At 42.6% G+C, this 12,517-nt stretch overlaps 1 protein-coding gene across 8 annotated transcripts in view; it reads right to left on the reverse strand.

Annotated features, from left to right (window-relative positions):
• Positions 1-347: 347 nt before the first annotated feature.
• The window catches only part of mcf2la (mcf.2 cell line derived transforming sequence-like a), an 80,524-nt gene continuing 68,354 nt past the window's right edge, over positions 348-12,517 (reverse strand). For 4 of the 8 annotated variants that reach the window (XM_036127931.1, XM_036127929.1, XM_036127928.1 and 1 more), the window contains 11 exons: positions 9,532-9,753; positions 9,361-9,453; positions 9,204-9,282; positions 9,051-9,123; positions 7,713-7,819; positions 7,413-7,505; positions 7,087-7,161; positions 3,876-3,985; positions 3,675-3,787; positions 2,578-2,681; positions 348-2,502 (listed from right to left, as the gene is read on the reverse strand). In XM_036127931.1, coding sequence (XP_035983824.1) covers positions 2,423-2,502; positions 2,578-2,681; positions 3,675-3,787; positions 3,876-3,985; positions 7,087-7,161; positions 7,413-7,505; positions 7,713-7,819; positions 9,051-9,123; positions 9,204-9,282; positions 9,361-9,453; positions 9,532-9,753 — 1,149 coding nt within the window. In that variant the 3' untranslated portion in view covers positions 348-2,422. Of the gene's footprint in view, positions 2,503-2,577; positions 2,682-3,674; positions 3,788-3,875; positions 3,986-4,687; positions 4,763-7,086; positions 7,162-7,412; positions 7,506-7,712; positions 7,820-9,050; positions 9,124-9,203; positions 9,283-9,360; positions 9,454-9,531; positions 9,754-12,517 lie in introns of all 8 variants that reach the window. The other 4 variants (XM_036127934.1, XM_036127933.1, XM_036127932.1 and 1 more) reach the window with 4 other exon arrangements.

The following is a 12,517-nucleotide window of genomic DNA, read 5'->3' on the forward strand; positions in this document are numbered from 1 at the left end:
TCTCCACAGCCCAAATCTCATTACTTTCAGTTGGAGCGTCTGCAAATGGTTATGCAGGTTTCTCCTGTTCAAGGCTGTGCAAAAGGGGATAATGTATAATTCAGCGACTTACAAATGTATGTTGTCGTTTCAGGGTGTAAGGAAGAGGACAGGGTTAAGTGTCAAGACAATTATAAGAATTTTAAACGAATAGGAGAGTCAATTTGAATAAATGTACATAGCCTACTGGAAAAGGACAAAATCTGAAGGTTCTCGCTTTCTGTATGGCTCAATTCAAATATAATACACACATAAGGTTCAAATTACCCGTCTGTATGAAAATAAATTAACAGTACAGGCACAAGAAATCCAGTTGAGGAAACATCTCATACTTTATTAAAGCTGCTTTAATTGTACATACAAGTCAGAATACATATTTACAAATATATACATGTATGTCTCATAATAACATTTTTATTTCACCATATCATACACAGTAGATATACCATCAGAAAATAAAGACAGTGGTTGCCGCAATGTGCTGCATAAAAACAGAAAAGTAAAAAATATAACCCCTTTCTCGTCGTTTTCCCCCCCAGCCACGGAATCAAAAGTACAAACGATTCATCCAGCTTCACGGTGCGACCACGGCCAAGCCCTGACAGGTTTAGCGCCCGTGTCAAGCTTTCTTACAGAGGGCAGGAAAATAAACTCTCATAATGTACGAAGAGCGCCGGGTAAAAAATATTGTATTTTATTTATTTATCTTTTAGGTTTAAAATAGGGGAAATGTGAGGAACATGCCACAAAGAGTGAAAACGCTGAGACAAAGAGACTCTTCTTTACAGTTTACGTGCTCTTGAGGAGAAACAGCATGAGGTATAGAGGTGACATCGATAGAAGAGGTACATTTATCAACACATAAGGCCGGCCAGCCGCGCAACGTCTGAAGCTAAAAAGGCCTGCCGTACAAATTCTTCCTTTCCCTTTACCAACAGAGACGTCAGGCCCGCTCTGAGCTATAAACGGGTGGAGCTGGGCTTAGTTCAGCAGCGCCCTGCGCATTCCTGTTCATAAAAATAAAGGAAGGAGAGGACTTTACAGTAGAAATCTGGGGTGTGTATATAAAAAATAAAATAAACACAAGTTTGCTCCCAGAGAGAGGCGGTGATTCAGTGTTTACGACAGCACAGGTTCCTCCTTCTGTGCAGTTCCTAAAAAAATAAAAACAAAATTAGCTTCTTTTTTGTTATTTCTAAATGGGATCCGCCACATTTAGACCTGTTCAGCAAACATGTTGAACAGGTCTGGCTTTATTTGAAAAAAAAAAAAAAGTAGCTACTGTCACATGCCTGAATGGGGCTGGGAGCAGAGACCAAGAGACAAAGCTGTCTTTTGTGCAGGTGGCACAGAAAAAAAAAAAAAACACACATAAATGCAGTTGATTGAGATTTGCGATGCCGTTTGACCGTTTCGGCGCACGTCAGGTCACGGTCACACAGTGCTGAGGAAACGATTTCTATTATTATAGCCACTTCTTTAAAAGCTCCCCTGCAGTGACACGGTATGCAGATATGCAGTAGCACCTGCCTGACCGAGCGACTACCGCGATTTCCTGAGAGGTAAAACGGAGAGCGGCTCAGAGGGGAGGCCCCGTTTGGAAAAATAAAAAATAAAAAATCTAGATGTCCAAGCTGCCAGTTTTTTTTTTTTTTTTTGTTTTGAAGTAGAGATGTGCAAGATGTGGATCCTTTTGTGACATTCAACTTGCAAGACATCTAAATCTTTGTTTATCCAGTGAAAATATGGGAGGAACACAGTTTTTTTTTTTTTTTTTGTGTGCCAAAACATACACACACCTCTTTCATGTCCCATGACTAACAGGGGGGGCCCGGTTTTCGCTCCAAGACGCGCCACCAGCATGTTTCTAGTTGCAGCCGCCCGCCACTTTTCACAGCGTGCAATCAATGCCCGACACTAAAGCTGTTGCAATATGTGAAATACCTGTTGGATAGCACGCGTGCAAGCTCTGAAGAATCTGCCGCTGTGCCGCGATGTCCTCGTCTCGACGGGGCCCCGGGGTTTCACTCCGGTGCTGTTGCGTTTAGTGCAGATACTCTTTAAAAACGTCTGTTTAGATGCTACATAATCACGCTATGGCACTGAACACTTGTTCAGCAAATTAAGGCTCTTAAGCCTTCTGGGATTTTTCTTTTCTTTGTTTTTTTTATAAAGCAGACCTGACAGGAGATGATGCATCACATGGTATGTCTGTGAAAATTAGAACTATAAGGTGCAAGGAAACTTTTAAAGTTGGTACCTGTGTCAATAATAAGAATAAGAATACTAAAAAGATAATACACTGATTCTGTCTTCCTGTCAGAGTCAGCCGAAGATTTCACGATGCGAGTAGAAAAATCACTTCAAAGGGTTGAGGGGACGGTCAGGGTTTGATGTCGGAGAAGCTGGTGTAGGTCTCGCTGCAGCTGGAGGAGGTGCTGAGGTTCCCAGAGACGCTGCCATCTGCGGGACAAACACTTTCAGTCACAACGGGGAACAAACAGAGAAGTGCATACGTTTCCCGTCTTGGTGACCAACCGGAGCTGCTGAGTGATTGAGATGATTTGGACTCTGAGATGAGGCTGAGGAGGTTTGCAGCTGCCACCCAGCCGTCTTTACCGCTTCGAAGGTTCTTCACAAACCTGCGGAGGATTAATCAGACTTTAACATGCAAAAAAATAAATAAAAAAGAGAACATCTTACAACACAGATAACACAACCCCAGAATTAAAGTACTTTTGCTAATGTGGTGCATAATTGTGATGTGGAAGGACAGGGGTGCATCTGAAGAGAGCGCCTAAACTGGCACTGGAACTTTATCGAAAAGTGGCAGGAGCCACGCAGAGCCCTGGTTGCAGTTTTCCACAAGAAACGTAGGGGGCGCTGCGAACATTTGAAAGAAGATGCTCTGGTCTGATGAGACTTAAATTGAAGGTTTTTCACCTACATTCTGTGGTGGATGATCCTCCCACCAACACATCGTGTTAGTATTCTTTTCTGTCTTTATATTATATTCCAGTTTAAGTTATTTCATTTAGACAGGTATTTTCTAATGGGTGCGCACTTTGGTTAATGACTGTCTGAATGGTTTATTTACACTTGTTTTTTTTTTTTTTTTTTGAGGTGCTGCTGATACAAACCAGCAGGAGGAGGAAACCTGGAGCGTACCATTTGTTTTGTTTGAAAGACTGACAGGGGAAGACTTGTTTCAAATTGTTTTTAATTAGTTATTTTGCCACTTAAATATTCATCTATTATTGTTTCTGCTAAGTAAGAGTTAGTTTTGCTTTATTTGTTTCATAGATTAATTTTGTATTTATTTGCTCTTTTGTTATGTCGTGCCTCCCTCATGTGGTAGACTTGGGTTACTCCATCCCTATTTAAGCAGCCTTTTGTTCTTTGTTGGGAGGTCAGTTTTGTTTGTGTTGAGTTAGAGTTCAGTTGACCTCAGCTAAATTGGGCCCAAATTTGTTATTTATCCTCTGATTTATTCTTACGTTAAGTCTTTGTTTTGTTTACTATTTTTGGAAGAATTAAATTGAATTCTTTTCTACTTTGAACATTTTTTTGTCCTTTTTTGAGTCTGGTCTTCACTCAAAGCATGATGTGTGGTTTATAAATACAGATGTTTTTACCATTGCCCCTCCTCTCCTTCTCTGATCAGCTGGACCACGTCTCCACTTTTGACAGACAGCTCTTGAGGACCCGCCTTCTCGCAGTCTGCTACCACGGTGTACTTTCCCGGAGCCTTGAGGGTCACAAAGACGACGCATTTTAACGACGAAGCCCTTGCAGCGCATTAAAAGCTGAGGGAATCCCAGATATTTCAGGCTCACCAGCTTCTTCACCACTTCATCCTCGACGTCAGAGTTCATGGGGTCCTCGCCGCTGGAGAAGCCGTCGTTCTCCTCCGAGGCGTCCGCCGAGAGAGAAGACTTGTTCCAGCCTGTCCGTGTGAGACGGGTCAAAGGACGGCAAGAACAAACGAGAGACACAAGGAAGAAAATTTAGATTCAACGCACTCAGACTGTGACCTCAGATTGCTCCCAGAGTGACTGATGTCTTCATCCGAACAGGAAAAAAATGTTTAATCTCAGCGATAGGTTGGAGAAAAGATCAGGACTATTCGGGGTAGTCATGCTTGTGGTTCCAAATTGAACGTCACAGTCACATTAGGAGCAACCTTTAAAATAAGGCGAACCAATCCACCAACAGAGTGAAAGATATAAAGGCCAGCCCCAAAAAACTCCCAGACAAGATGAGTTTATAGGGAGAGGACAACTGGGAAAACAAGCAGACCCAAAAATAAGGATTTGTTCTGTTCAAAGATCGGAACTTTTTGAACTTTTTGAGTCGAAAAGGTGTTAAATGTTTAACAAAATCCCCCAAAAACACCCAGTCTAGAAAGAAGAACAAAAAAAACAACCAATTTATGGTGAAGCATGCATTTTAAGTGAACCATTTCTCTTCCAGATGGTTACAAATATCACTTCAGCTCTCACTTGATGGTTTCTCTAGCCTCAGTGTTGGGGAAAACACCAATCAGAAGGTTGCGATGTTGCTAACTTCACCATAATTAGCACCACAACAGCAAACCCCCCCCTCCCAAGGAGCGGCTGAACCTCCACCCTGAAAGCAGCGGTGTTACCTTGCCGCTTGCTCTGTAACAGATTAGAAGTGCTCATCCATTTGACTCTGCTCAGAGCGCTGCGTGTGGCCGGCTCTAGAAGGGGGAAGAAACTGCCAGCGAATCAATGACAGGAGACCAAACGGTCTGCTGGTTAATTTAAGCTTTAGAAAAAATATTTAGCAGCATTTGGCGCCACACTGATCAGGAGAAAGTGTTAGTAAAGCATCCAGAGAGCAGTTTGGCACGGAAAGGGGTTCTCAGCAAAAGAATCTGAAGTAAAATAGATTTTTGTTTTTGTTTTTCGGGGAATTTTCAGGGATAATGCAAGGAGAAATACTGTGCTGCATACGAAGCCTGCAGATTTAAAGCTATAGTTGGTAATCCTTCCATCCTGACAGTAGTCAATACATTATGAATTCAGAAAAAGAAGGTTAAAAAATTAGATCTCTGTTAGAGCTGCAGGCCTTTAAAAACTCTGACCAATCCTGTCATTTGGTCCAAATGGGGAGGAACCAATCAGATGCCTTCATGTCGTCCTGCCCTCACTCCCCTATGTCCCTCAAGTTCTGGGGGTATTACCCACTGAGCTATATAATACACTGGAGTGCCGATTTTGCCGAAAAACTGAAGTCACTGGCCGCCATTTTGCTACTCCCTACTCTCACAGAATCTCATAGGATTTGGTTGCAACAACAAGCAGTTTTCTGGCTGTGTGAAAACGTTTCATAGGTAATTCTACAGTCAGTGGATGTACTAACACTATCAACTACCAGGAAATTAGGTGCTGAAGTATTTTGCATGTTATTCATATTAAATATATATATATATATGTATATATAAGTATGTGTATACATATATGTAAATACATATATGTAAATACATATATGTAAATATATATATATATATATATATATATATATATATATATATATATATATATATTTAAATGAATAAAATGCAAAATATTTCAGCACATGACTTTCTCAGTACTTGATAGTTTTAGAACATAACAAAAGTATATGGCATTTGACATTTTAAAAGTTTTAACCCCCCCCCCCCCCCCCCCCCCCAACATGAGAAAATCCTCGTTATTCGATGCTGTAGCGCACATATTCCCTAGTTACTGGGGGGAAATAGGGAGTACCAATATGGCGGCTGGTGGCTTCAAAGCGACTCGTTCTAACAACAGGCTATTAGCACTCCAGTGTAATATATAGCTCAGTGGTATCACCTCATCTATTGGTTGTCCCACACGCCATCATCCTGACGCGCTCACGTAAAGCTAATGTGCATTCATTGTTAGTTTTCACGTGCTGGCTGCACATGCTCACTTCTAGAGTTGATGTATGTGGTTAGCTTAGCGGTTAGCTTAGCGGTTAGCTTAGCAGTTAGCTTTGGTGTCAGCCGTTCATTGTAGCTCCGCTGCTCTCACTGTATACTTTGAAAATGGCGTGGCCTAATCAGCACTCTGCAAAGAGATGATGCTTGTTTTAGTAGTGCACGGGGTCTATATATATTTGACCTGAAATGGTCAGAGATGTGACTTTTAAGCATAGTTTACATGTTTTTAAAAGGCTTCATGTTAGCTTACTTCAGCTTACGTCACTTGGTGAAATGCACCACTGAAACAATCCTGCAGCACGATGCTGCCACCACCACACATGACACTTGATACTCAGGTGCATTAGCCTCACTTTGCCTCAGTTAAATACCCTTCGCTATGGTGGCAAAGTCTCCTGCCATTCCATGGTCATGTACACTGCGGATCAGCATGGTCAGCGACACTGATGGTGTCCAGGAGCTTCTAGTTTCTTGTCATCAATGTCCATCCCAACCTATATATATTTTATTTTTTATTTTTTGCGCTGACAGTGTAAATTTAAATCTGATTTGGGTTTCCCCTTGATCCAAAAGTGTTACAGTGGCACGGAAATGGTCCCACAGCATGACGACGCCTCCAAACTTACCTCCTGTCGTAGTGGCCAACCAGCTCAATCTTTGACTAGCCTGACAATGAAAACCTCACAGTCTACAGCAATATTAAACCTGCATCGCTGTAGACAGTGACACTGTTAGGAGAGGCGTCAACCAAGGTGGTTCTTGACCATCAAGTCCAATTTCTGTTCCTCTGAGGGGGATGTTTTGGGTCCGACGGTCGAAACTTGGACCGTACTAATTAAAAGCTCAAACTTAATAGGACATTAAGTAACTATGTGTGTCAAATATAAAATTACGCTGAAAACACAGCTTCGCGCACAGATAGCTGGCGCCTCTCTCCTCACATATAAAACGAATTAAATGTGAAATCTAATCAATTACAGCACAAGAGCTGGACACACTCTAACGAGGACAAATGAGAGGATGATTGATGGCGTCTAAGAACCAAACGACCCAGCTACGATGGGACAAGAATGTACCTTTGAACCCAAATGGCGTGGGGTCGCTCTTGACCGAGTGGCGTTTGGAGGTGTGCTCAGGACTCAGAGCTGAGCCTGGACATGCAGGCGGGGAGTAGAGAGGGGGGGCATGAAAAGAAGAAAGAAACAAAGAGAGTTGAGAGGGAAGAAGCAAAAGCAAACTAACTTTTTGTTTGGAGGAACTTGTGGAAAAAATAGCATTGGGACAAGGACTGTTTATGCTTTCACCACCAGGTGGCAGAATACCTCCAGCACAGAGGCTGATAACGCACCACCGTCAGCTTTTATAAGGAAACTCATGAGGTCGGTGACGTCTCTAATGTTACCTTTGGGACTCTTGAGGTTGCTGAAACCCTGCAAAGTAAAACGCTTTTTAGCCACTGAGGACCTGTCAGTGGTCGGGCTGGTCACAGCTTCATCTGGAGGCGATGGTTTGGGATGGGAGGCAGGCAGGGGGAGGAAAATAGAGCAAGGGGAGCCATGGAGATGAAGATGACGGAGAGAAATAGAGTCCAGATTACAGAGAGCTGATAGAGCAGGGGGCATATAGGGGGACGCTTTTAAAGCCCTGTGGCCAAAACTGATTGTTGTTGTAAGATGCATTAATAATAATAATAATAATTCACCTTTGTGTTTCGGTGAGGGACACGAGTTAGCCTCTGGGGGCGGGTTAGGCTCGGCCTTCTTCTCATCCTGCTTCTTCTGGTTCTTCTGGCCACTGCTGCGGAACGGGCTGGAGGAAACAAAGAGGCTACTTCATACGGCGCAATGAGTTCTTAAAATTACATTTTAATATCTGAAAGAGAGAGCAAGAGTCAATGCATAAAGACAATTTTGAATAATTAATTTAATCCTTGTTAAAACTTGAATCAAGCGGGATTAACCAATCTGGGTTTGAACTCAATCATCACACCTCTGACTGTGGCCGGACCTGTACGATACGTAAACAGGACCTGTGTGACAGCAGGAAGTAGGCTAAAAACAAATAAAGGAGCAACATGTCATCCTTTGAGCTAAAGACGCCCAAGAACAGATGAGAAACAAAGTCATTAAGATCTATAAATCTAAATGAGCTGTTTCCAAGGCAAGAGTTCATAATTTATAAGAAACTGGGCAAAAATGGCCTCCATAGGAGAAACGCAAGGCAAAAGCCACTGCTGATTAAAAAAAGAAATAAAAAGTCCTGTAAGATCCTTAAAACCTTTGACAAAATAGGCTGTGGATCGACAATTGTTGTTACTTCTGGCCTTTCAGACAAAGATCGCCATCCTGACAATAAAACATGGCGGTAGTGTGATGGTCTGGAGTTGCTTTGCTTCCTGCATGACTCGCTGAGGGAACCAGGGCTTTTGCTCCATACCAGCAAATTATGTCAATTATTAGTTTATGATTTAAGAAAATGGGTGCCTACACTGCAAAAAGGGAACTAAAAGTAAGTAAAATTTTCTCAAAAATTTGAATATTTTCCCTTGATTTGAGCAGCTAAATAATAGTATTTGCCAGTGGAATGAGTATTTTTACCCCTAAAATAAGATAATTAGATATCCTGCACTTGAAATAAGATAATGGTGATGAAATGTTTTTATTTTAAGTGCAAAACTCTTATTCCATTGGCAAATATTCTTTTTTAGCTACTTAAATCAAGGAAAAATACACTAATTTCCAAAAAAGTTTACTTACTTTTAGTTCCCTTTTTGCAGTGTAGCTTATGCTGCGGGACAATCTAAATCATACCGGCAAGTCCACTGCTGAATGACGAAAATTAAGGTTTTGGAGTGTCCTAGTTCAAGTCCGGACTCCAGTGATGTAAAAGATATTTTAATGCACATGCTAGATAGCAGTTTTGTTTGATAAACCGAGACATTTACAAGTGAACAAAAAACCGAATAGGGTGCAAATATGTTTTCCATATATGCAAGTTTTCATTACTCGTTTGTCTCTGAGCATGCTTTGTCACCACCTACCTGAGGGAGACGGAGGTGTTATTGCTGGTGGGATTTGGAGAAATCGAGTCTGAGCCCTTCTGCTGAGTGGCGTCTGAAACGTAGCAAAGTTTACTGCAGAGACGAGCGGCGACGCCATGCAAGAACAGCAGAGCGAAGCGCGAACAAGCCTACCTCTGCAGGCTTTGAGCTGCTGAGTCAGAACTTTGCGGATCTCGTTCACCCATGCCGTTTTGATCTCCGCGGTGGGAGCCTAGAAAAAGCAAAGCGTTGTTTCCTCTCTGTGTATTCTGCAGAGATACAGCGGGTGTCTTCTGAGGCCGCTACTTACCTGCACTATAAAAACCTCCTCCCTGGAATTGCACCAAATCTCAAACTTCTTGTTGTCTCCTTTAGCATTCTCGGTGATGCCCACCGCACTCATCTGCGCGGAAAACCCCATAAACAGATGAGTTGTCTGCAGCGAGGACATCGTGCTGACATGAAAACAAGGCGAGCTTACTCTGAGTGAGTGCTTGAAGCTGTACGACGGAGCCTTCTCGTAGCCCTCTCCGTTCTCCTCCCTCCTCTTGCAAAAGAGCAGAGCCTTCTCGTGCAGGAACAGGTGCCTCTGCATGGGCTTGAACCGGGCCAGGTCCTTCACCTTGGCGTGGCCTTTTTTATGCTCCGTCCAAACACTGAAAGAGCCCTGCATCAGCAGGCGACCAAGCTCTGAGAGGTTACCCTAAAAGGAGAAGACACAGGTTTATAGTAGACGTTTTCGTCTTATTTATGCGCGATTCATGTAGAGTGCCTCACAATAGTGTTCTCAGCTCTACACCAGCACAAAAGAGCATATTGTTGTGTTTCCCAAATCAAAATCTGAACAGTGTGGCATGTATTTGTGTTCCCCACCTCTATTCTAACAAACGATGGGGATTAGACATTTGCTTTGGGCGGAACGAGGTGAACAATAGGGGGTTTTCAGTGACGTCACTGGCCAGCTTCTGGTCCGCCATCTTGGGTGGCTCACTTCAGTGTCTCTAGTTGTCGTACACATATTATCATATCGCGAATGGATAAGTACGCCAGCACGCTAGAGCCACCAGATAAGGACGTATACCTGAGGAAATGTTCCGTGATCGACCATATGGACCTGTATGCCCTCCACGGTGCCTTGTTTAGCAGTAATCCAGATGATTGGCCAAATGTAGAGCACGGCGACATAGTGCATTACCTGGTGTTCGGTGAAAACCCTCTGCACACTCTTGAGGAAATGAGAGCTTACAAGGATCTAGAGGCTCACAACCAGTTCACATCTGGTTAGGTACGAGATGTAGAAGTTATGTACATGAAGGAATTCGCCATCATACGTGGACGGGAGAGTTTTAATAAGATGGTAAAAATGTAAACAATCCGACGCAGGGCTCGCTATATATGTTGTCAAATTTTATTAGGCCCACTCGTAGTACTGGTATTTGACTAGTGTTTGTCTATTCGATGTTTATACCTGCATATTCAGACACACTGACCTCAGAATATAGGTCAACTAGCACTGTAGGCTGCAGCCCGGTTTAACTAAACCCCAAGTAGATATATTGTTTAAATATTATTAATATATTCTTACATGTTTTAAATGCTTAACAGTTAATTACCTGTGACAAAGTGAGCACTGCAGACTCTGGCGTATTCCAGCTTAACACCGTCCAAATCGGACCTGGATATCCGTGTCAGCCATAGGTGACGGCGTTGTTCAGAGAGCTGTTTCGTTTTTTCACACTGATTCACGATTACGGCTGGTAGGCGATAGAAAGAGCATTGTTCTCCACCTCCACGGGCCGTGCAACCAACCATTAAACACGTTTTCCCCATTGCTCACTTTCAATACTGCCTAAGGCATCATACAATGCAGGGTCAACGGTGAGAAACGACTGCCACCCGGGAGCTGGTTGCCAGTTTGAGCTTGCCGGCCAATATGGCGGACGCGCTGAGTAGTCACGTGAGCGTGACGTCACCTGAAAACCCCCTATTAAATATCATCTGCATAGTAGATGACATTCCTTCCCATTCCTTCCCGTTAATGGGGAGTTTTTCTTTCCACTGTCGCTTCATGCTTGCTCAGTATGAGGGATTGCTGCAAAGCCATAGACAATGCAGACGACTCTCCCTGTGGCTCTACGCTTCTCCAGGAGTGAATACTGCTTGTCGGGACTTTGATGCAATCAACTGGTTCCATTATATAGGAAATGTTTGACCAATCTGTATAATCTGATTGATTTTGATTTTGTAAAGTGCCTTGAGATGACATGTTTCATGAATTGGTGCTATATAAATACAATTTAATTGAATTAAAACAATGTCTTTAATGGTTGACAGATTGTTTTCAAGAAAAGCAAACAAAATAAAAAAAGCAGAGCCCCCAAAACAGAACCTTGGGGTACACCAAGATGGATGGGATAAGGGAGAGATGTGTACTCAGAATAGTTGTAGTTCAGAGAACCACTCCAAGGCCGATCCTGACACACTAACACAGCACCTCAGCCTATTGGGCAAAACGTGATGGTCAACTGTGTTGAAAGTGAAGGTAAGGTCCAACATAAGCAGGAAGGAACAGCTTCCTTTGTCACTCTGCATTTAAATGTCCTGCAATACGCTAAAGAGAGCCGTTTCATTTCAATGAGATCCATGAAAACCAGGCAGGACGTGGTCAAGAATGCTGTGCTGGTCCAAATCAGCACGTGACTGCTCTAAGATCTGCTCTAAGATCTTAGCAGCAAATTGAAGTTTGGAGGTGGGTGACAGCATTTTATACATAAATAGGTACTTTATGGGATGCTGACAACAGTGGGCATGCTGAAACCCATGCACTTCAGGACATTTTTGAACCAAGTTGTCAGCAAAATGTCCGGAGAGCATGAAGGCTTTCATTGTACCAGTAAGCTTGGCTAGCTCAGGTGAAGTTAGTGGTGCAAAGCTGTAAGAGATAACAGGCCAGGCAGGAGGGTATCAACAAAGATGGTGGAGAAAAGACATTATTTCTCACAATTCTAAAAAGAAATAAAATAAATTGTTGACAGTCTTCATTTAAGGATATAGAAGCAGTAGCTGTAGCAGGAGTAACAATATTACTAATACTGTGAAATAATCACTTAGCATCAGGTTGGAGAATCTACCAAGTGGATAATTATTATTATTAGTAATAGCAATTCATAAATCTGACCTACATGGAAGAATGCCAATTCAACCCATGTAGGCAACATCGCAAAGAAGTGGAAGAAGGCAGTCTGGTCAGATGAGACCAAAATTGAGCTTTTTAGGCAATGTTCAAAAACTAAAACCACACATCTACACCAAACACATGGTGCTGATGGTCAAACACGGCGGTGACGGCGTCATGCTGTGGGAAAAGCTTATTGAGACGCTTCATCCACTCTAACTGAGTCAATGTGTTTAAACTCTATTTTGTAGACATGCGAAGCTTGGAAATTTATAATTCTTGCAGCTGCATT

This window comes from Fundulus heteroclitus, chromosome 24 (genome assembly GCF_011125445.2).
Source record: "Fundulus heteroclitus isolate FHET01 chromosome 24, MU-UCD_Fhet_4.1, whole genome shotgun sequence".
In the NCBI taxonomy this organism is placed as follows: domain Eukaryota; kingdom Metazoa; phylum Chordata; class Actinopteri; order Cyprinodontiformes; family Fundulidae; genus Fundulus; species Fundulus heteroclitus.